Genomic DNA, 23901 nt, shown 5'->3' with positions numbered 1-23901 from the left:
CACAGTCAAGCCTGGAGGTGGAACCATTCTGCTTTGGGGGTGTTTCTCTGCTAAGGGGACAGGAGGACTTCCCTGCATCGAGGAGAGATGTACGGGGCCATGTACCGTACCGTACCGTAGGGGTCATGGATGGGTCTTCCAGCAGGACAATGACCCTGAACATACGGCGAAGGCAACACAGGAGTGGCTAAAAACACAACAACAACTCAGGAGGGAGCCAGTCTAGATTTCCTTTTGAGGGCCACCAGCTGCAGAGAGTTAACTAATTAAAGGGGCGTGGCCCCACAGCTGTGAGAACTCAGCAGTCAGGTGTCCATTTTAGGTAGCACTTTCCTGGAGCGTCAGCTTCAGAGTCAGACAGACAAAGACATTACAGTCCTGCGGTAGTCTCTAAGACTGACAAAGATATTAGAGTCCTGCGGGAGTCACGAGGGAGGCAAAGAGGAGGCAAATCCTACTTTGATTGAGCTAAGTAGTGATGGCAAAATGAAGCTTTGAATGAAGCGTCGAACCACTTGGACAATTGTGTCGGAAATAGGTTCATTTCTCGAAGCTTCAGTTACAGCGACCTCTCCTGGCGAAGTGCAAGGCTGCAGTGGGTTTAACGCATCTTTGCCTTGAAAAATATTCGATACACACACACACACTAAGACTGAATATCATGTTCTATTTGCAATTAAAGATTGATAATAGTGTGTATTGGGTTATTGAGAAGAGACTCGAGATTGCTTGACATTTATTTGGGCGGAGAGGGCCTTTTATCAGTTATTAAAGTATTAAAATTAAAAGTTGAACTATTCCGAGCTTTGAACCAGCTGCACGGAGTATATCGCCGCATCCTAGCCGCCGGCTCTATCCACTGGGCTATCAATTCCTTAGACCATTGAAATGTTTTTATATTACTCATTGTCTTTTTGTTCACAACTTCTCCACATTTCGAAGTGTTTCACGAGCCAGAACGACCTATTTATCTCCCTGGCTTGCTCTATAATGATCCAATTAAAATACAATGCCAACAACAAATCAACAGCAACAATGCAAACTACGACAACAACCCACACATTGCGCATTGTTTAGAGCGGTTATAAAGTGTGGAAGCGCTCAAATGTGAAACTGTTTCAACCTGTCACTTGTTAGAATCGAGACGAGGCAGTTCATTGAATCACCTGATTGGACGGCGAACCAGTGAGTTGATTCATTCAGGAAATGAAGCAGTTGCTGGTTCGGACGTCACATGTCACGTGATTTGAAGCAGTTGCTGCTTCGGACGTCACATGTCACGTGATTTGAAGCAAGCTTCGAAGCACTGCTTCTATGGAATAGGAAGTCCAGGGTTGAAGCTCCGTTCGAAGCTTCAGTGTCAAACTGCCATCACTAGAGCTAAGTATCGCTGGTGTTTTATTTTGTTCTCTAGCCCCTCATGCTATAATCATGTGTATTTTCTCCATTCCTGTTCATGTGTCTTCTCGCAATTATCACTGGCCCCGTGTATCTCCTAATCGATATAACCGGCCTGTTCTCGTCTATCCCACATGCTCCACTGAGATCCAACATCTAGTTTCAGGTGGCCTGTGGAACTGCCAGTCAGCTGTTCCAAAGGCTGACTTCATCTCTGGCTACGCTTCCCTGCAGTCTCTGGATTTCCTTGCTCTCACTGAGACCTGGATTACTCCATCCAACACATCCACCCCAGCAGCTCTCTCCACAGCATATTTCTTCTCTCACGCACCCAGACCCTCTGGCAGAGGAGGTGGCACTGGTCTCCTGCTCTCTCCCAAATGGAGCTTTTCCCTCTTCAAGCTACCTAACTTCACTCCTTCCACCTTTGAATTCCATGCCGTCACAGTAACCCATCCTATACATTTAACCATTGTTGTTCTCTACCGTCCACCAGGCGCCTTGGGGGACTTCTTGGAGGAATTAGATAATCTCCTCTCACACATCCCTGAAACTGGCCGTCCCGCTGTACTTCTCGGAGACTTCAACCTCCAGACAGGGAAGATAGCTGAACTAACATCTCTTTTAACCGCCTTTACTTTCTCACTGTCTCCATCCCCACCAACTCATAACGCTGGCAATGTCCTTGATCTCATATTCTCAAGGAACTGCTCTACTTCTAACCTCTCTGTAAACCCACTCCACGCATCTGATCACTTCTTCATTTCATTCTCTCTACCCCTTTCCAAACATAACAAACTAATCTCTTCTAATTCTGCACCTGTCCGCCGCAACCTCCGTTCCCTCTCTCGTTCTACCTTTGCCTCATCGGTGCTCTCAGCCCTCCCTTCCTCTGACTCGTTCCAACTCCTGCCTCCAAACTCTGCTGCAGAAACTCTCCTCTCTACTCTCTCATCCTCTCTGGACTCTCTCTGTCCTCTCACATCTCGGCCGGCTCGTCAGTCCCCTCCTGCTCCCTGGCTAAATGACGCACTGCGTGCTAATAGAACCGTCCTTCGGGCAGCAGAGTGGAAACGGTGGAAATCCAAACACCATGACGACCTCCTAACCTATCAGGCTCTCCTATCCTCTTTCTCTGCTTCCATCTCTCAGGCAAAAAGCACTTTCTTTCAAGATAAGATCCAATCTTCCTATTCCAATCCCAAAAAACTATTTTCCATCTTCTCCACCCTCTTGGACCCCCCCAAAGCCCCTTCCCCCTCCTCCCTTCTGTCAAGCGACTTTGTTAACCACTTTGAAAAAAAGGTTGATGATATTCGCTCTTCTTTTTCTGACTCACCTTTACTCACCGCTGGGTCACCAGACCCTCCCTTCACCCACAGACTGACCTCCTTTTCCCCTCTCTCTCTCCAAGTGAGGTTCTTACCCTCATTACCTCTGCCCGTCCTACCACCTGTCCTCTGGACCCTATCCCCTCAAAACCTCCTTCAGACTATCGCTCCTGATATTCTAACGTTTCTCACCCATTTCATCAACAACTTCTGGTCACTTTCCAAACAGTCTCAAGGAGGCAAGAGTAAAGCCTCTCCTAAAGAAACCCACACTCAACCCGTCTGATGTTATAAACTACAGGCTTGTCTCTCTCCTCCCGTTCCTGTCCAAAACACTTGAACGCACTGTCTTTAAACAACTCTCCTGTTATCTCCATCAGAACAACCTTCTGGATCCGCACCAGTCTGGTTTCAAGGCAGGTCACTCCACAGCAACTGCTCTCCTTGCTGTCACTGAGGAACTGCACACGGCTAAAACAGCCTCCCTCTCCTCTGTCATCATCCTTTTGGAACTGTCTGCTGCATTCGACACGGTGAACCATCAGATCCTCCTTCGCACTCTCCAAGAACTTGGAGTTTCAGGCTCTGCACTTTCCCTCCTCACCTCATACCTCAAAGACCGCACCTACAGGGTTACTTGGAGAGGGTCCGAGTCCGACCCTTGTCAATTAACTACAGGGGTCCCTCAGGGCTCTGCTCTTGGTCCCCTCCTCTTCTCCTTGTACACAAACTCGCTCAGATCAGTCATTAGCCCGCATGGTTTTTCATACCACTGCTACGCTGACGACACCCAATTCATTCTGTCCTTTCCCCGCTCAGAGACCCAGGTCGTCGCACGCATCTCTGCTTGTCTTGCTGACATCTCTCAGTGGATGTCTGCTCACCACCTCAAGCTCAACCTTGACAAGACTGAACTGCTTTTCCTTCCGGGAACAGATTGTCCCACTCTTGACCTAACAATCAACATCGGTACCTCTATTGTTTTCCCGACTCAGACTGCAAGGAATCTATGTGTGACCCTAGATAACAAACTGTCCTTCACTGCAAATATAGCTGCTACAACCCGCTGCTGCAGATACACTCTTTACAACATCAGGAGGACACGTTCCTTCCTGACCCAGAAAGCGACGCAGCTTCTGGTCCAGACTCTTGTCATCTCAAGCCTAGACTACTGCAACTCCCTCCTGGCTGGTCTACCTGCATGTGCCATCCGACCTCTGCAGCTCATCCAGAATGCAGCGGCTCGTCTGGTCTTCAACCTTCCTAAATTTTCCCACACCACACCGCTCCTCGGCTCCCTTCACTGGCTTCCAGTAACTGCTAGAATCCACTTCAGGACAATGGTACTTGCGTACCATGCTGCGAATGGATCTGGCCCTTCCTACATCCAGGACATGGTTAAACCGTACACCCCAGCACGTGCACTCCGCTCTGCATCAGCCAAACGGCTCGCTGCACCTGCACTGCGAGGGGGACCCAAGTTCCCATCAGCAAAAACATGTGGGTTTGCTATCCTGGCTCCAAAATGGTGGAATGAGCTCCCCATTGACATCAGGACAGCAGAAAGCTTACACATCTTCCGGCGCAGACTGAAAACTCATCTCTTTCAACTACACTTTGAGCGATAGAACTATTAAAAAAGCACTTATATACTAATAAAGGGCTGGCTTATCTAAAGCCAGTTGAGTAGCACTTGAAATGTTTTAGCTCTATGAAACCTGATTTACTTATATGATTCGGTTTTCTTCAAGTTTGTATTGTGTTGGTCGAACTTACTTATTGTAAGTCGCTTTGGATAAAAGCGTCAGCTAAATGCAATGTAATGCTAAAGAAGAAGCACATTTAGGTGATGGAGGGGCCTAGCCAGTCTCCGGACCTTAATCCCATAGAGAATCTGTGGAGGGAGCTGAAGCTTCCAGATGCCAAGCATCAGCCTTGAAATCTTAAGAATCTGGAGAGGATCTTCAGATAAGAGTGGACCTAAATCCTCCCTGAGATGTGCACAAACCTGGAGACCAACTACAAGAAGCGTCTGACCTCTGTGTTTCCAACAGGGGTTTCTCCACCAAGTACTAACACATGATTTGCAAGGGGATCAAATACTTATTTCCCACAGTTAAATGCAAATACATTTTTATCTTTTATATAATATCAATTTCTGGATTTTCTTACTCTCACTGTTTATATAAACCTACCATTAAAATTACAGACTGTTAATTTATTTGTAAGTGGGCAAACGTACCAAATCTGCAAGGGATCAAATACTTATTTCCTCCACTGTGTATAAATTTTAATTGTTTGTAATCACACTTGAGTTTATTTTAGAGCTTTAACACTTCAATGTCTTCAATGGAAAAACATGTTTTTTTCACATCTTGTGATACCTAGCCATAGGATTGATACCTGAAGCCACAAGCTGCCATGAAATATTCATTTTTGGTTTGTGATAATATATTTTTAATGTTAAAAAATGTTTAGAAATGGCCAGTTATGTACATTTAAAACTTTTACAACTTAATTCAAGTTGATGTAAAATTATCCTAATTAATTTCTTCCAAAAATAAAACTAATTTCCTTTTTTAATGTACTCAGCATGTGTTAAGCACTTAGTAAAAGCTTGCTTTTAAGTTGGCGTTCTTCATTGTAAAATGTCCTTACCTCCTGGGTCGTAGTATAATTGAAAGTTGAGTTGTTAACAGTCAGATTCATTTTGTGTGGAGATGCGTTCTCACTATCCCCATCTACTATCTTATTCCATCTTCTCTTTAATATGGACTCAGTCCTGTCCATATCCTGATCTCCGTTCAGTGTGGTGGCGCTCCATAAAGTCGGACCCTCTGCGGCTTCTATTAAAGGGTTCTTCATGGCAAAAGACAAAATAAGTGTAAGTGAAAGTATATCAAATGTTTGGTAACACTTTATATTAAGGTACACAAATTAACCATCAACTAGTTGTTCATTAACATGCATATTAGCAGTATAATGGCGCTTTATTAGTCATTATAAAACACTTATTAATGCCTTATTCTACATGACCGTATTCTACAAGTAATAGTTGAGAGTTTTTCCTCAATAACCCTCTAATTAGTGCTTATTTATTGCAAGTAAGGAAGTTGTTGTACATGAGTTTTGGTCTTAATATGCTCTGCTCAATACGGGCCTAATAAGGCAGTAGTACCACAAGAAGTAATTCTCCCATAATAACACTTAACACATAATGAGCTATTCTTATGTAACAAGACATGAAACTATAAGTGTTAGTTGTGTCTAAATAATTCAAAATTAAGTATTTCTATCCATGTTTTAACTGGTACCTTTTACCTGAGGTCAAATCATTTCAGGGACAATATACACTTCACAGTGGGTCAAATGCTGAGTGTGAACCATTTTGTATGTGTTGTATCGTGACCCGGTTGAAGCTTGATGGTCTCACAGAAATACGAAATATTGAGAGTCAAAGTGGAAATGTTGAGGTAACTTACAACTATCAAAGATTCTGCAAGATGTCCGTCTAACTTGGGGTCTACGATGGTGTCCTCTTTCAGTGCCTGACTGGTGAGGTCGAACTTCACTGAACTCTGTCCAGACAACACATTTAGGACAGGAGAGAGCTGATAAGATTCACACGTGATTGTGACAGTTGTTTGAAAAATATACCATGAATTGGTTTAAATAATGCATGGGAGTTGAGGGGGAAATAATCAATATTCCAACAACAAGCATCTGTTAACTGCTGTTCTGCAAACATTAATGTTTGAACAAAGGCGCAATATGGAATTCAACTTTTTAAAGACCCCTCACACACTTTTTCCCCAGAGTATACGTACTGTGTATTCAGTGATGATGTTGGAGGTGTGAGTTTTTGTGTTTTCATTTGTTTTCTGGGAGGTGCCAAGCACACGAAGCAGCTCCTCTATTCCATCCTGCAACAGCCTGTCAATTAAAGCCTTCAACAAAGGCAGCTTAGGAAATAGAAACATAGTTCAGAAGGTCAAACTGGTGTTCTGTTACAAATTCTCTCAACCTTAAAATGTGGACGTTGTCCTGCTCAGAGCTCACCCTTATGCCATAGTCTCCAAACATCACTTCAATTTCCTAAAGAAGAGAACAAACATATTATTCAAAGTGCAAAAAACATTTATCCAAGAGGAGGAATCACTACTGCCTGTATTCACCTTCATCTCTATTGATTTTCCAGGAGCTCCAGCAACGCCCTACATTTTAGTGTGAAAGACAGTAAAGCATATATTATTTGTAGTTTATTTCCAATTGTATATGTTTTTGAGGGATAACAATCAAATACTACCTTCTCTCCTTTCAGCCCTGTTTCTCCTTTATCACCCTGCAAAAGACACCAATAAGCTACACAACCAACATTCCTTTTTTTTTGTTTCAGTATGAAGCGCATGACCATCTTACCTTAATTCCCGGTGAACCCTAAACACACAGACAGAGGAGCAACACATTGGAACATGCATCTACTAATGCATGACATCAAGCTTGCCATATCTGCTCGCAGATAGGGGCACGACTCATTGCAACCCACAATAAAAGCACTACAGGCATCGCTAAATGATGACTCAGATGCCGTGGAGGCCAGAGATAAAGCATGCCATGCAATAGCTAAATTAATGTGCCATTATTCATAAGCTATACATATCCTGAAGTGTGTTCAGTGTAGGCATCAAACTCACAGTAGCTCCTGGAGGACCCATTGGGATCGGAAATGCTTCTCGGATTTCATCATTGGTGGCACCCTGGGAACGGATCCATGTTACAATCAGTAAAGTTTAGGTTGCCAGGGTTTTTAGCTTCCCTACTTATTAATTATTTAAATTGCAAGTAGTAATTTTTACCTCCGATGTGACAAGCACCTGCCTACCCGGCAAACCTGGAGGCCCTGGTTCCCCCTTACTGCCATTTTTACCCTGTGAAAGAAGAAAAACGCCTTGAAGTTACTCAGTTTTCTCACAAAATGTATATTTGTTTATCTCAAAACCACGTACATTGCCCCCGCCGTCTCCCTTGTCCCCCTGGAATGAGAGGATAGTTAACACACGTTTTCAAAAAAATAGCTTCATAATTGTTTCAATTGGTTGCAGTAAAATTAAAGGACCTTTTCGCCGTCATCTCCCTTTTCTGCTCTTTCTCCCTGTGAAATTAAAATACATTTTCAGTTTTAATAATTCAAATATAAATAGGTACACATTTAAAATATCAGAAAATAGGCCTGATAGCTCAGTGGTTAAGCATAAAAGTAAAACGGTGGGTATCACAATGCATAGCGTAGTAATTGTTGGACAATTATGGTCCTTACATCTTTTCCTGGCAGGCCCCTCTTCCCATCAATGCCAGGTCTGCCCTGTAGAGAAGAGGACATTAAGAAAATTACAATATCTAGAGATATCTTTCAGGTTGATTATCATAATCATACTAATTTAATTTAGAACCTGAAACATCAATGTTATATGAAATCTTGGCTTTCATATAACCATTAGAGGCATGTTAAGGATGGACATCCTATACATGTTTCAGCCACAGGCACCATGATTCAGTCTGATACTCACTGGAGTTCCCGGTAAACCAGCTATTCCAGCAATCCCAATCCGTCCCTGTTCACCTTTCTGTTCACATGCACACATAAAAAAATTCAAGCAAGTCATCTCCCTTTTGGGAAGTTTACCATGTATGAACAGTATAACATTACAAAAACAATATTGGAGCACTCACCAGACTAGGCACCCCTTTTGATCCCTTGTCACCCTGCAGTTAAATATGAAACATCTTATGAGTAAGCTGAAACTGTATAATAATACAAGTAGAACTGTAATAACGTTTGTACAACCTTATCTCCTGGTTTTCCTGGAAAACCATCAAGTCCACCTCTTCCAGAACCACCCTGCAAACAGTTCATGATTTTAACACATACATATCCCCACAGAAACAAACAGTCACAAAATACATGTGATTTAAATGCTGCACACACATACCACTGATGGTCCTGGTAATCCAGGTTTCCCCTCTGGACCCTGAGAAGAGAGAACAAATATTCAAATAAACATTCAAGAAAGCTTGATTATTATTTTCTCCTACCAAATACAACAAATACATTTAATTATAAATCAATTTTTGCAGATTAACTTTCTGACAACTAGCTTATCAGTTAATAGACTGATAGATTCAGCTCTGATTTGAATGATTGCGCTGTCAATCGATGGGCATTTTGATCAGCATGCGTCTGAACTTGAAAATGAAATATGACGTGTGATAAAATACTCACGCTTGGTCCAGGCAGACCTGTTTCACCTCTCAACCCAGGCTGACCAGGATTTCCTGGTTCACCCTGAAGATTAGAAAAGAAGAGAGCAGGGAAGCTTCAATTCACTCATGAAAAAACAAACAAGTTAACTGGATAAAATAAGGCATGCTATTCTATAAATTACCTTAATCACTCTGGTCATTACGTTGTTGTCTCCAACAATCTGGACAAAATCAGAAATCAAAAGTTAACTTGGTATTTGAAGGACAATTTCAGCGGATAAAGTCACAGACATTTATTGTCCTACAGTATGAGGGGGTGACGTTTTATTGTTCTTTATAAGCTTCGTTACCACCAATGCCTTTGTCAAACATGACTGAACTGATGAGAAGCTGTCAAAAAACATAATAGAGGTTTGTTTACTTGTGCTCCCGGAGGTCCAGGTTTTCCCTTTGTGTGACAACGGCAGCACGATCAAAAGAAGAGCACAATAAAACACAGTTACAAATCTAACATGTCACACTGCTAAACACAATCCATATTGGCAACACAAAGAGGAAATAGTAGGTGCACTGAAGGGTGGCACACACAAAAAGCTAAACGTAATTAGTTAACATATCACAATACAAATCATGAAGTCACAAAGGGACAGTGACTGACACAGAAGAATAACCAGAAGGCGTCAACAAGGAGAAACAATAGAGAAAGAGAGAGTGAGATGGTGAATACAAACAAACCTGATCTCCTTTATCGCCTTTTTTTCCATCAGCACCCTTTCAACAAAAAAGGAAATCAATGGTTATATTTATGTTGAAATTCTTTTTACAAAAAAAAACTGATCATTAAGGTTTTGTTCAGAAGAGACATAACTTTAACAATTTTAAGGGGCCCTATTAATCCCATGACATGTTCAGGTTCATATTTATATTTAGTGTCTCCCCTGGGACATGTCTCCATGCTTTAATGTTCAAAATGCTCTTTATTTTTCTCATACTGCCTGTGCTGCAGCACCTCTTTTCACCCTCTGTCTGAAACCAGAGCCCAGTCTGCTCTGATTGGTTAGCTGGCCGGCTCTGTTGTGATTGGTAAACTGCTTAGAGATGTCCCGCCCCTTAGCCTACATACAATGTGTTGGAGTGCATGAATGGAAATAATGAACTTACAAACAGGCCAGGAGTTCCAGAATTTCCTTTTTCTCCGGGGTCACCTGGTCGTCCTGGTAATCCAAGTGGACCCTGAACAACATTAACAGAGGAGTTAAAAAGAGCATATAAACATGTCAAATGACATACTGTGAGCAAATGTGTGTAAAATTGCTGCAATGTGATGTTTGCTCAGCAGGAGTTCTGGCAGACATTTAGAGCTTAAATATTTTTGAGCCCACTTTAACTATATATAACTAAATATAATAATATTAGGGACACTACAGCATAAGAGCTCTGAAAATGGGGTTGAAGATTAAGAGAAATAGAAAGGCAATATAAAACAGCAAATCTTATTAAAATATTACATAACAAATGTACTGATTAAGTGACAATGTCGGTATATTGATTAGCCGATCTACACGTTTTCATCTTTTAGTATATTTCTGCCTTTAATGTCAGAATACAATACAAATACCCTAATTCCTCTGTCACCAGGCTCTCCATGTGGTCCTAGTTCTCCCTGTGAAGTCAAAGCAATGTAATTATTTAAAGCTGTTATATTTAGTATATATACTCCTGAGAAACAGCTACATGAAAACAAACCAAAGCACCAAGTAAACATGACTGTACCTTAGAGCCTTCGTCTCCTTTATTTCCAGGTGTACCCTAGACACAAAGTCAACAGTAATTGTCACCAATATTACTATGCAAAACCATACATTTAAATACGTTTGGACTTTGTCGCATTCTGTATGTTTTATGTTTCAAGTAACATACTGAGCTGTCTCCTTTTAAGTAAATGATTGTAAAATAAATGTGAATTGTGCTGTATCAATGCTGTAGCAGCCACTCAGGATTTACTTACATCTTTACCTCTTAATCCTGGTACTCCAGGTTTGCCGGATAACCCGATAGTCCCTTTGTCACCTTTAAAGCCATCATGCCCCTGGACAAACACATGACTTCTGTTTTAGACACATTAACAACTTCAGTAAACAATTAAGTAGGTTTCAGGGGTTTTAATAGTTGCAATGGACTTTTACCAGAACACACAACATTCATTGTGTAAAACGAATTAAAGACCGGAATTTTTGTAGCCACTAGGGGGCGCCTTTAGTTGAAAACAGCGTTTACATCTTGAGCAGACATGGGTTGCGGTCGAATAGTCAAAAACTCAGCTCCTATCGCCTTTGTCTATCGACTCTTCCTTGACATCTGTGCCAATAAACCCCTATTTATGTTTTGGTCTCCTCCAACCACCATCTTTTGGTTGAAAACAGCTGCTGTGACTGTAAACGAGGTTGATGCAACTAGTGAAGTGAACTAAAACAGCAAAATCTTAAAAACCTAAAATACTTTTAAACTTGTAAGCTTTAGGGTTCCTGCAAAGTAGGGCAATAATTATCTGTGTATTTCATTACTAGTGACCGTTTTCACCTCACACATAGTCATTTGTGTCATTGTTAATATACACATTTGAATAAGAGCTCTAAGTAAGTGGGTTCACTTACTTTTTGTCCTGGTTTTCCAGACAAACCAACATTTCCCTGTAATTGATAAACACATAAATATAATAGCAATAAACATCTGCTTTCTGTTTCAGTATTATGATAACAAGGTGTAAATGTTGAATAAGTCATTTTACTTTATCAGGTGACTCACCCTCTCTCCATTTTCTCCCTTGGGTCCCCGCTGTCCTGGAATCCCAAAACCAGGACTGCCCTGAACACATCAAAACAAATCATACCTATGAATGTAGTTTACTAAACAACTATTAGTCTGTCATAGTATCAGTGAATAAGACAAATTACAAAATGCAGAAATAAAAAATGAAAGCATGATGCTGAGTATTTTTCATTATTAACCTTATCCCCTTTGGTGCCTTGTTCACCCTTTATTCCCTGGGGGCCTGTAGGGCCGACAGGACCAATGTCTCCCTGACAAAAAGCAGAAGATATGAACACACATACAAGAAACGTTAATCAACGTGATTCTCGTCACCAGGCCAATCAGTTTGAAAACAAAACTCTTCACTTTAAATGGCACCCTGTGGACCGACAATAAAGAGGTCCCATTCAGTGGAGCGTTCATTCCCACTTCAAAAGCTAATGAGAGAAAATCTTAATTGTGTTTGATAAGCAGACCCAGACGACTGAGTCTGAGTGTGCAAGGATACCCCGACCAATTAATTAACACTGTCCCGACAGAATAAAACATTAAGAGAATCACTTCCCTCTGGCTGAATAACTTATTTTAAACCAGTTATAAATACTATGTTTTGACATACATGTATGACTGTGGCAAATTCACCAAGGTTTGATCATGCTGCCAGTTTAAGTATGTTGAAAAACAAAAAACGTTCCAGGGAGTAACTCTTCTCTTTCTTAGACTTTTAATAATAACCTTTTATTATGAAAAATATTACATGAAGCCAAGTGGAATTGTATTGGTTGAGCGAAAGCTCAGTAGGTGGAGGCAAACATTTAAATATACACAGCTCATCCAGCACAACTATTATTGAATTGAAAATATATAGAGGTGTGTACAAATATAGAAACAAAGCGATGCATGCTGCCACAGTAAAGCATTTTACTGAATGAATGAAGTTGGTTACTTACCCTGGCACCCTTTTTTCCAGTTGGGCCAATTATCTGTTTGCAAAATAAAGTGTGTGATTATTAAATGCTTCTTTTTCTAAAGTTGAAATGAGTTAGATATTGTTCTTACACCCTTGGCAGGATCTCCAGGGACTCCTCTCGGACCCTCATCTCCTTTTAACCCCAAAGGCCCTGTCAGTCCCTGAAAAAATTATCAAATAAATAAAAATATTTGTTATTCTCTAATTATTTTTAGCATTTATAAAACTAAAATACCCTTTAAACATTAACCATCACTCCCTGCTATCATCTGTTAATAAACACTTTCTTAGCTGCTGTTTTCAAAGCTAAACTTTTTGTGTAAAAAAAACACAAACTATACTAACTGAAGATAGGATAATGGTCCTCATGACGTCATGTTTTTGTGATTGTCGCTTCGAAAAGGACTATGCTGCCTAAAATTAAAAACCAACGGTGCAGGACAATTTGGCCCATTTGATAATGATACTCACTGAGGGTTGAACATTTGGCACATGATCGAATGTAATCATAACCATCTCTGATAGGGCAAATCTTAAAAAATGCAGAACAAAATTGCTTCCTCATTTGTTGATTTATATCATCATCCAAATCTTTGTATGGAGAAATAACGTATAAAATAGGGTATTGCTGGCATTTCTAATCATTGATGAAGTGACGTTCCAGTGCAGGTAGTATCTAAATATATAAGTATTTATTTGTAATATTCTGTATCAGTACAATATGCAACCTCAAGCTTGCTAAGATTTGTATATTTCTGTATTTTCAAGATTTCATCTTTACTTACTGAGGTTCCTTTTGGTCCTATTGGTCCTATTTCCCCTCGTTCTCCCTAAAAGATACAAAAAACATGTACTTTACATTGAAAACTGCACGCACATGCATGCACACGTTCATGTGCAAACATCATTATTTTGGTATGACGTCAATTTTAATTAGACAATTATAAAGTCCTGGCTAAGTTAAATTGAGAATGTTAATTATAAAGTGATTATTTTCAGCTTAATGAAGAAAGAGCGCACATGTGTGTGGGATGAACTCACCTTGTCACCTTGCTCCCCTTTGAACCCCTTCTTTCCCTGTAGGTACAAATAAATAACTGCCTCTGAATTCTTTCAGCATAGATCCTTTCAAATAATCACCCTCAATTAAACAGGTTTTTATCTAATTAGACTGAATTTCTATGCATTTGAAGGTAAAACATGCAGAAAGTCAATGCATGTTATGCAACAGGAGATAATGATGAAATGCAAACCCGAGGTCCGATGATTCCTTGGATGCCCTGCTCGCCAAGATCACCCTTTAAAGTAATTCACAAATTACAAATGTTTTATTTTAATTAAAACATTTGAAATTCTGAGGGTTCAAATGTTTCTTTCATGCCTGTTACCTTCGGGCCAACTGGTCCAGTAAAGCCAATATTTCCCTGTAAAACAATAGGGATTTTATATTGAGGCTTTGGACACTGAACAGAAACCTTTTAATTTCAGAACCATGACAAATTATATATTCTTTACCTTCTCTCCCTTCTCTCCCAGAGGACCCGGAATACCTTGTATGCCAATTCCTTCCACACCCTGGAAAAAAATGAATATTTATCAAGCCAGTTACTCAGTCGCATTATCATATTTTTTTAGTAGACTGGTGGAAAATTTGCCATTTCCTTTATCAAGCAAACGTTTACCTTCTCCCCTTTCTGACCTGACAATCCTGGCACCCCATCAATGCCAATGGGACCTGGCAAACCTGCAATACCCTACAGTAGTTTGAATGTGTGTGTGTGTGTGTGTGTGTGTGTGTGTGTGTGTGTGTGTGTGTGTGTGTGTGTGTGTGTGTGTGTGTGTGTGTGTGTGTGTGTGTGTGTGTGTGTGTGTGTGTGTGTGTGTGTGTGTGTGTGTGTGTGTGTGTGTGTGTGTGTGTGTGTGTGTGTGTGTGTCATCAGATTTTGTGTGTTAGCGACGGCGAGCGAGAAACAGAGAGAGAAAACACTTTCAGAAGGCAATTCAGAATGATCTTAAAATGTAGATATGCAATGTCTTATACCACTTCTAATCATTGTATCAACAACACACTTACATCTCTTCCTGACTCTCCTTTCTCTCCTTTCACTCCCTGTTTCCCACGTAAACCCTTTCGAAAATAATGGAAGTGTTATCAGATGGAAATTAAACAAATAACTTTTCTTACCTGGTAACATCTGATTCTGAGGCAGTAAATATGTGAATGTGGGTGATGTTTATGATTCATGATATGAATGCTGTTATTTAAGTATTCTAGTGCAACCTTTTAATAAGGATAGTACAGGGATGAATAACAGCAAAATACTTACTTTCTCTCCCGGCTCACCAGAATCTCCCTACAAAGAGCGGACAGCAACTGCGATTAGACATTTTGTGACACTCTATACTCAGTATTGATAACTAATGCACCTGCAGAATTCCAACTTTATTGAGTTGTTATTTTCACGGTTGAATGCAGTTATTGTAAATCACTTTGGATAAAAGCGTCAGCTAAACTAAATGTAATGTTATGTAAGGTAATGAACACTGTAGGTGGGTCTGACATTACAAGATGTAATATGATACTTAAAACATTTTGGAATCATCATGATGAAGATGCAGGTTATATTGTGGTAGTGTTCACAGTTTGCACATTGTGCAGCTTTTCTTTTTACTCTGAATTTTGAAGCTGACCCACATTACCTTGACAGATATTCCTGGTGACCCCGTTGGTCCGGGCTGGCCAGGACGGCCTGGAGATCCATTGATCCCTGGTATACCAGAAGACCCCTGGGGACCCTACGACATGCAGTGAATAATATTTAAGTTCCCCTTAACTTCACTGTGGTAAAACTCCAAAACATGGTTTTTTGAGCACTCACCGAAGATCCTGGCTCTCCTTTCCTTCCAGGAACGTAATTTGAGTCTGCGCCTGCGATGACATAACCGGGCTCTCCCTAATAGAAACACACAACAAGGGGATAAGCAACCAAGCAGTTCCATCCTGTGTTGTTGTTGAAGCACCTGAATCATTTTGCACAAGTTTATACATCCAGCAGACGACTGTGTCATGATCTCAAGTCTCAGCAGAAAGCAATCAGTCTAAATCAAATGCACATGTTAGACTTACTCTCTCTCCTCTCTGTCCCTTTGGACCAGTGGTTCCAGGTAGACCCTGTTATGGAAAGAAACACGAGAAAGTGATCATTGGACATTCATACAAATAATATTGAACAGTCATTCATAAATCTGCTGTTAAATTAAAGTGGACCTATCATGCTATATTTGAAACATATATTGTAGGGCCATACCTATATAAAACATGTCTGTGAAGTTTTTTTTTCAAAATACCAAACAGATCATGCATTTTAGAATAAAATACGTACAAAAGTGCATTTTGAGTGATAGGTCCCCTTTAAGTTAAGTTCCAGGTCTCCATTCAAAGACAGGACATCAAAGTTGTATGATCAGATTTTTAGCCAGCAGACATAAGATTTCGTCTCATAAATGTATTTTTCCTGTCGGTCTTACCATATCACCTGATATCCCTTGAGCTCCCTGAAAAAAAGAAAAATATAATTTTCAGACTGCCATTGAGATAAATGAAATAGATTTTAAAATAGTTTTTTTTATTTTTCTGAATTAGGTTACCCGTTGGCCGGCAGAACCGGGTGGTCCAGTTCTCCCTGGTCGTCCTGGCAACCCAGGTATACCATCTGTTCCTGAAAGCCCCTTTCAAATTCAAGTTTTCATAGCAGGGTTATAAGAAAGGATGCAGTCAAAATGAAAGAGTAATTTAAGCCATATTTTAATATTGTTGACACACATTCATGCTTAATACATAATAAAATGTATAATAGATAAAGCAACAAGACAGCAGATGGGATTTGACAATAAATGATGAGAATTATGGTAGAGTGTATTGTTGTGTATTTGTGTGTCTAAGTTGATTCTTACCCTCTCTCCCATCTCTCCTTTGGTAGAAGTGAAAGGATCAAACTGTCCCGGGCTTTGCCTAAATCTCTACATACAGTAACAACACAAAGAGTACAAGTTATTCTCAAGGTTAATAATCAAGAAAATAGATGAAATAAAAAGCAATACCCTAGGACAGAGGGTACAATGGATAGAGAATTTAAATGTCCAAAGTATTATCACTTAACAGATACCACAAAGTAGAAAAGAAAACTTGATAATACATACCAGACCTCCGAGACCAGAACCATCTCCCTGAAAGAATGAGAGAAGGAAAATAAATAACACTCACTTTGCGGGCCTTTCTAAATAAATTCAAAGGTAAACACATTACTCACCCGTTCACCTTTCTGGCCCTGGATAAAAAAAACAAATGATATGATCAATAGTTATTAAATAAATGAGAAGAGAAGAGGTAATTTATCAACCATTGTTAACACGAGAAGCTCAGATCAAATGTGCACCTATCAGTAAATATAAAACCAGTTTGCAAATAAAATAAATTCAGATTGTTCTGCTGTTTAATCTTTTTGAACAAAATGCAATACCAATATCTACGTGTATTTCTATTTTCTTGTTGTTATCTGTACCCTCTCAAACATTTGATTGAGTATGATAATGATGATGACAACATTGATTGTGAAAGTGAGGACCAACCTTCATACACTGGGAGGAACAGGGACCCTGTGGCTTAAGCAGCTCCTCTGGGTCTTCAGTCGGGGTGTCCAACTGAGCAGACTGAAAACAGACACAAGGAAATAGGAATTCATTACTGACTGGTCAAATATTTAATGAAGAAATCGACATAATATAGAATGAATTGGTAGAGATGGCTGCGTAACATCATCCAAAGCTCTTACATCAAGATGAAGTCAAGACCATTAAAGTGTTCCTACAGAGTCTGTTGAGAGTCAATTAAAAATCTGATTACAAGGGTTAATGTAATAAGTTGTCACCATGCATGCATGACCAACTCCAGAGGGGGTTGAGAACCTCTCCTACACATGTTCCATTCATTTTACATGTGCCACTTTAGTAAATGAGTATCACCTTAAACACATTTTGGCCAATTGTAGAGTTTGGCTTCATTGCACGCATGAATAAAACTAAGCGTACAATGAAAGAATGGAAATAATGATAAAGGCAATATTTTAGTTTTTTCATGTCTTGCCTCATCATTCAGTTTGAACTCGGAGAGAAGTTCTTCACTACACATCATATTGATGAATTCTCTCTCTATGGAGGGGAAGTCGTCAAAGGTCGGTGAGTAGAAGATATTTTTGTAGCTAGTGGGAGTTGCGATCTTATTCAGCTCCTCCATGTCTGCATTAGAAACTCCAATTGCCAGGACACTGACACCTAGAGAGACACAAAGTAAGAACATGACATTTTCTATGATTTCAACCTAGTTTACAATTTTTTGCTACAGTAAAAATTATTAGCATCACATTAATGGAGGATGTACAACACGTGAACTGACCTAGAGCACGTGCAATTCTAGAGGGTGGCACCACATTATCCTGAGCTCTGCCATCCGTAATCAGAACCAGAACATGGGCCACATCCTGTCTCATCCCCAAGGACTCCTGGAACAGTTCCTGAAGGACGTAACTGATGCCTTTTCCTGAGGGTACACACAAGTTTTAAGAGCAAATTAGGAAACTTTTGGAAGAATATTTACTGTGATAAGTGCTGGTAGATTAGTTGTACTTGTCTGAACAGCACTGTTTTTTTATAGCATCTTTTATAAAACATTACAGCTGTCTGAGAAAAAAATGGCTACCAAAGGTACAAACTATAAAATAAAAATAAAAATAGATAAGAAACAAAAACATTTTAAAACATAATTATAATACAATAAATCTTTTGGGCCATTATTTATGTAAATTGCAATAATCAAAAGCAAGGCTCAATAGGTAGGTTGTTAGCTTTCATAAACAGCAATGACTAATTCTAATTAATAAGGTAATTACATTTACGTATTTTTTTATTCAATTATAAAATTGTAATTCTTAAGTTAATTGAACTCTCAGGGTTCCCAACTCTACAAGAGTTTGACATAACATTGGTCCTCACTTTTAATTGCTGATACCTACAGCATTCATCTCTGCAATATTAATTGGAACACATACGTCAGCAGTCATTATAACTACTCCTATATGGAAGCAGGACCATCCACACCAGCATGGCAGCTGGTGACATGACATCAAGCGCAGGACAGGAATAGAGTTAGGAATAAGAAGCTGCGTTGAGATGACAGGCGTGCAAAGTAGTGTGCACATTTGTGTGAGTGTCACTAACCTGTTTTAGTGTTGCCCCCTCCATACCGCAGCCCTCTGAGCGCCCTGAGCACAGAGTTCCTGTCTTTGAAGTCATTTAGGCGGAATTCTATTCGAGGCTCATCACTGTAATGAACCACGGCTATCTGAAGGAAAATACACATCAACATAAAATCATTATAACAAAATCTGAATTGAATGAGGTCTGACTTCAAGATGTAAGTGTAAAGTAAATAAAAAACACAACTCCTCTCACATACTACTTTACATATTGAGAAAATACATAATTTGCATGCTTACGAAGCAGGCACATATTCCTTGGCTTCTACTCTTTACTTGCCATGTTGCATTGTGCCTTGTTGATCATTTCGGAAATGTATTTCTACCCACTTGATGAAAACATTTGCACATGATGGTCTTGCTGATGGCGCTAGCTTGCACAAGAGACTCACTATAACACATGGCTAACTTGCATCATCTATTATCATTTAAAATCATGGCAATCCAGTCTGTAATTAACCTGCAACACTCAAAAACATACAGTTAAAGATTCATACCATAGTGAAGCCAGAACAAGGTGAAATAAAGGAAGTATTTACTGAGGGACCAACCTGTGTGCCCTGAGGGCCCATGATAGGGAAGTATGTAGCCACCCGGAAAATGAAGTCTTTCATCTTGATAAAGTTGTTAGCGCCGATGCTGGAGGACTCATCCACCAGGAATACTATGTCTGCTTTGGCTTTACCACAGGCTGATAAAACACAAAATGATGAGATCTGAACTGTATACACACTTTATAATTTTACTCCTGCTAACGAATATACAACTTAAGCAATATCTATGTATGAATAAAGCATACTTGGTCTTGGTGGACCTGTTGTCTCTGCATGGAGTGTGGTTAAATGATGGAGGGGGACTTCTGATTTGGCCTCAGTGACTCTTGGCTGACCTGCAGGTTTCTTGGGGGTAATGGGCTTAGTCGGTGGTACAGCGATGGGGTGCCGGGTGGTCCTGCTGGCAGTGCGAGCAACTGTAGTGTCGCTGATGGAGGCAGTCGTGATGCGGGGGGGGGCTGTGGCTGGCAGAGCCTGGACTATTACAGCCGGAGGATCCTCTCCCACTGAGATGAACAGAGACACAACATCACTGATACAAAAATTAATCAAAATAATTGTTAGAAATGTGGTCGTACTCTTCTGTTCCATAAAAGTGTTATTTAACTTTAACAACTGATACTTAACTGAGTAGAGAAAAAATATAAACATACATTTAGTGTAAGTATATCCTGTGGAATCAATACAGTATTGTAGCAAACAGAAAGAGGTTTATGGATTATGCAGAGCTTAACAAACCATTGAAATGATGTCTTACATATTTTCTGATACACAGTGCTTATAGGGCCCTCCACTTCTCCATACAAAGGTCTGATGGTAAAAATATAGGTTCTTCCATACAACAAGTCATTGATCTTATAGGAGTTGAAACCAGGGCCCAGGGTCTCTCTTTTAGTCTCCAACACTGTGAAGACAAAAAAAGTCTGTTCATTTAGTTTCCAGGAATAGGAATATTGCCTCCCTATTTAAATGTATTTTAGTGAAAAGGAAAATAACTTAGAATAGAGACCACTCATGTCAAAAAAAAATTGAGCTTATATAAGTCTGCATGTATAATAAAGCAGGACTATTAGTTTCGAAAATGGTTTTCTTTATATGTCCCTTTTTAACAAAAGAGTACTTATGCGGAGACTCAATACACATTGCAATAACATGTGCCATACTAAATGTCCACTTTAAACCCTAAACAACCTTCAAAACACATAATTATACACAAAAGGGATGTAGTTCTTGGAATTTATTCATACGATAGAATTGACAAACTATTAAACAATGCAGTGCTTATCACAGGGCTCAATTCACAATGCAATAACATTTAGACAGTACGGAATAAACCTGTTTTGGTTAACCCTGATGCTAAATTAAGGGGGAAACTTTGTCTGACCTGAGATGTGTCTCCAGGAGAGAAGGTATCCAGAGACCTCAGCCACATGTGTCCAGTTTAGTACAGTGCTGCTGTCTGTAGTGTTCAGAGCAGCAAAGCCATTCACTTTTGGAAGATCCACTGAAACAGAAAAACAAATGAAACATCAATAACAGAAAAAGTCAGGATAGTCAAAAACTATTTTCAACTCATAGAGATAGTTGTCAGGTAAGTGGACACATAGTCTTTTTGACCCTTGAATACATAATGACACTTGCAAGCAAGCAATTTGTCAGCATATCCCCTGAAAACAACAACCATTATCCCCTCAAAAAAATCTTCAAAGTTGGAGTGAAAACTGTGGCGGTTTATACTTTTGACACATAAATACTATCATTTTGGGTTTGGTATTGTTACCAATTCCTGAAATCTCTCACTGAGAGCACATGTCATTCTGTTCCTCACTGGTTTAAGTAGACGGGACTCACAGGTGCGTGCAGTGAGCAGGACTGGGCTGCCCTCCCTGCGGCCCACCATGGAGGACACCTGGATCTTGTAAGCTGCGCTCGCCCGGAGATTGTCGATGTTGAAAGTGGTGGAAGAAGCAGATACCACATGGGACTTCTCATCACCCCCTAGAGCAGGAAATAATAAAAGCCAACATATGGATATAATGAGAGTGTAAAACAATACTTTTGTGTGCTCAATTATAGTTAAAACCCTATTGCAATCAGCCACAGGAGTTCAAATGGGGATATTTAAGCTGTTACCAATAATTACTAATTATGCAAAATGGTAATGACAATTAGTTTTGATTGTAAAAGGATGCAATTATTCGAGCAATGTTTTATATATCCAGCGAATAAAATGTAATATTTTGTTATTTGTCAGAGATGTCTTTTTTGGAAATCCAGCTTAAATAAGTCAATAAGTCCCACAGTATGTGGGTATCGGGGTGTAAGTACACATGGTTGACTATTATGTTCTTACCCATGAAGGGGGTCCAGGAGATTTTGTACCCAGATGCCCCCTGTGTTTTTTTCCAGGACAGAGTAAAGGACTTGACTCCAATGTCCACAACCTTCACCTCCCTCACTGCCTGGATTTGCTGTGAGTCTGAGACAGCAGCTGAGTAAAAACATCAATAACCATGTTCAAAACAAACATCACATTTACCTCCTTGTTATTTCCAAAGCATGAGGTAAAAACATTATCACATTTAAAGTAATCAGAAATCTTTGAGCTGAATGAGCTGCTGCGATTTTATTCACACACCCTATCATTTGTCAGTGTAATAAACTCAGCAATTGAACCTGGGTGTAACACAATAGCTTTGACTGTGGTTAAATGGGAACACCAAAGTATATGACTTGTCAGTCAAATAAAGACACCAAGAGGGGCCGGACACGGGATGCGGAATTTCACCATCCTTCCCATTTAATAACAAGCTGCACAGAGCTATTTAGATCTTAAGATGAATCATGATCAATTAAAATAAACTGTGAGACATCTCTTCCTGTACCTGTGAGCTGAGATAAGGAGATTTCTGGTCCCTCTGAGTTGCCGTACACGGCACAGATCGTGACGGTGTAGATGGACTGTGGGTTTAGGTCTTCGATACGATGGGTGAGGACAGTGCGGTCCAGGTAATGTGACTGAGGGCTGCCATCACCTGCAAGCATGCGGGGACATACACAATATTACCTACTGAGTGGGATATTTCTGTCACTTCCACATTGACTTTTTTAGACAAATTAAATAAAGAGAATGTTTGTTTGACTTGTGAAAACACCTAAATACAGATCAAACAGATGGGTAAATATATCACCTGTGTTCCAAGAGAGTTTGTATTCAGTGGCTCCAACTATGGGACTCCAGTCCATATCTATGGAGGTACTGGTGTAGGAAGACACCTTGAAGTTGGAAACATAGCCCAACGGAGCTGAGGAAAATGGAACATGAATAAACTGTATCAGTTTGGTTTTAATACAGGACATGTTTTCATCGATGATGTGCAACAGAAAGATGACAACTAATTTTTCTCTTTAAGAGTTCCTATCATTTACCACACATATTGGCCTGAGAGTTTCTCAACAGAACCAGCCACTAGCGTTTATGTATGTTTCTGCTATGGCTGAGTTTAAGTTGCTCTTTAATATATTTTCTCTTATGTCAATTTGACTGGGCTTCTTTAAAAGGAACTCTAAGTAGCTGAAAATCTTGTATTTGCTGACCTCCAGTGGTTTAACTTTCTAATCTGCTGCAGTGACAGAAGTGCACTCCAGGATGTTCCAAAGCACTGGAGACACCACAGCTAGTGTAAAGTTACTCTTTAAAAACTTTAAACTTACATCCAGGCATTTTAATAAATAATCCTAACATGAATGATGCCCATGTAGGGAAAATACACAGACTTCAGAATGCTACTTGAGTTTTGTGGCACAGGAGAGAAGACAACAATGCCTTAAAAGAAAGTATTATTATTATTATTATTATTATTATTATTATTATTATTATTATTATTATTATTATTATTATTGTTATTATTATTATTATTATTATTATTATTATTATTATTATTATTATTATTATTATTATTATTATTATGGTCTACAATACAAATGTGTATATTTTACAAGGGTCAAGAAAACCAATTGTAAATGTCAGGAGTACTTGTGGTTGGTAGTAGACATATTGAATACTCACAGGTTCTGAAGGTAGCACTGATACCAGGCCCCACCGCAGATCCAAACAGCACATAGAGAGACAGCACATACTCAGTATCATGGGCTACATTCCTCATCTGGTACTCTGTGGTGCTGCCGTTCAGAGCCAACTGCCTGGGACGATCCCGACCAACAAACTCTGAAACAATATGTTGAATCACAGTACATTCTCATCA

At 39.8% G+C, this 23901-nt stretch overlaps 1 protein-coding gene across 1 annotated transcript in view; it reads right to left on the bottom strand.

Annotated features, from left to right (window-relative positions):
• col7a1l (collagen type VII alpha 1-like) overlaps positions 1-23901 on the bottom strand; it is a 59418-nt gene that overhangs the window by 11555 nt on the left and 23962 nt on the right. The window contains exons 13-70 of the mRNA XM_079654789.1: positions 23706-23864; positions 22828-22941; positions 22522-22671; positions 21990-22127; positions 21488-21634; positions 21021-21140; positions 20394-20540; positions 19882-20142; positions 19634-19773; positions 19045-19168; positions 18224-18367; positions 17915-18102; positions 17401-17481; positions 17082-17099; positions 16972-16998; positions 16726-16791; positions 16420-16500; positions 16300-16326; positions 15899-15943; positions 15651-15725; positions 15472-15567; positions 15099-15125; positions 14846-14899; positions 14454-14525; positions 14287-14346; positions 14160-14195; positions 14025-14069; positions 13813-13848; positions 13557-13601; positions 12861-12932; positions 12752-12784; positions 11999-12070; positions 11796-11855; positions 11645-11680; positions 10999-11079; positions 10764-10799; positions 10609-10653; positions 10152-10223; positions 9726-9761; positions 9412-9438; positions 9173-9211; positions 9010-9072; positions 8720-8758; positions 8575-8628; positions 8460-8492; positions 8297-8353; positions 8047-8091; positions 7846-7881; positions 7736-7762; positions 7586-7657; positions 7424-7486; positions 7149-7166; positions 7036-7071; positions 6905-6943; positions 6789-6824; positions 6557-6691; positions 6212-6307; positions 5388-5588 (exon numbers count right to left, since the gene is read on the bottom strand). Of these exons, the coding sequence (XP_079510915.1) occupies positions 5388-5588; positions 6212-6307; positions 6557-6691; positions 6789-6824; positions 6905-6943; positions 7036-7071; positions 7149-7166; positions 7424-7486; positions 7586-7657; positions 7736-7762; positions 7846-7881; positions 8047-8091; positions 8297-8353; positions 8460-8492; positions 8575-8628; positions 8720-8758; positions 9010-9072; positions 9173-9211; positions 9412-9438; positions 9726-9761; positions 10152-10223; positions 10609-10653; positions 10764-10799; positions 10999-11079; positions 11645-11680; positions 11796-11855; positions 11999-12070; positions 12752-12784; positions 12861-12932; positions 13557-13601; positions 13813-13848; positions 14025-14069; positions 14160-14195; positions 14287-14346; positions 14454-14525; positions 14846-14899; positions 15099-15125; positions 15472-15567; positions 15651-15725; positions 15899-15943; positions 16300-16326; positions 16420-16500; positions 16726-16791; positions 16972-16998; positions 17082-17099; positions 17401-17481; positions 17915-18102; positions 18224-18367; positions 19045-19168; positions 19634-19773; positions 19882-20142; positions 20394-20540; positions 21021-21140; positions 21488-21634; positions 21990-22127; positions 22522-22671; positions 22828-22941; positions 23706-23864 (4382 nt within the window). The remainder of the gene's footprint in view (positions 1-5387; positions 5589-6211; positions 6308-6556; positions 6692-6788; positions 6825-6904; positions 6944-7035; positions 7072-7148; positions 7167-7423; positions 7487-7585; positions 7658-7735; positions 7763-7845; positions 7882-8046; positions 8092-8296; positions 8354-8459; positions 8493-8574; positions 8629-8719; positions 8759-9009; positions 9073-9172; positions 9212-9411; positions 9439-9725; positions 9762-10151; positions 10224-10608; positions 10654-10763; positions 10800-10998; positions 11080-11644; positions 11681-11795; positions 11856-11998; positions 12071-12751; positions 12785-12860; positions 12933-13556; positions 13602-13812; positions 13849-14024; positions 14070-14159; positions 14196-14286; positions 14347-14453; positions 14526-14845; positions 14900-15098; positions 15126-15471; positions 15568-15650; positions 15726-15898; positions 15944-16299; positions 16327-16419; positions 16501-16725; positions 16792-16971; positions 16999-17081; positions 17100-17400; positions 17482-17914; positions 18103-18223; positions 18368-19044; positions 19169-19633; positions 19774-19881; positions 20143-20393; positions 20541-21020; positions 21141-21487; positions 21635-21989; positions 22128-22521; positions 22672-22827; positions 22942-23705; positions 23865-23901) is intronic.

This window comes from Notothenia rossii (genome assembly GCF_949606895.1).
Source record: "Notothenia rossii genome assembly, chromosome: 10".
NCBI classification, from domain to species: Eukaryota; Metazoa; Chordata; class Actinopteri; order Perciformes; family Nototheniidae; genus Notothenia; species Notothenia rossii.
This window is presented reverse-complemented; position numbering and strand designations above follow the sequence as displayed.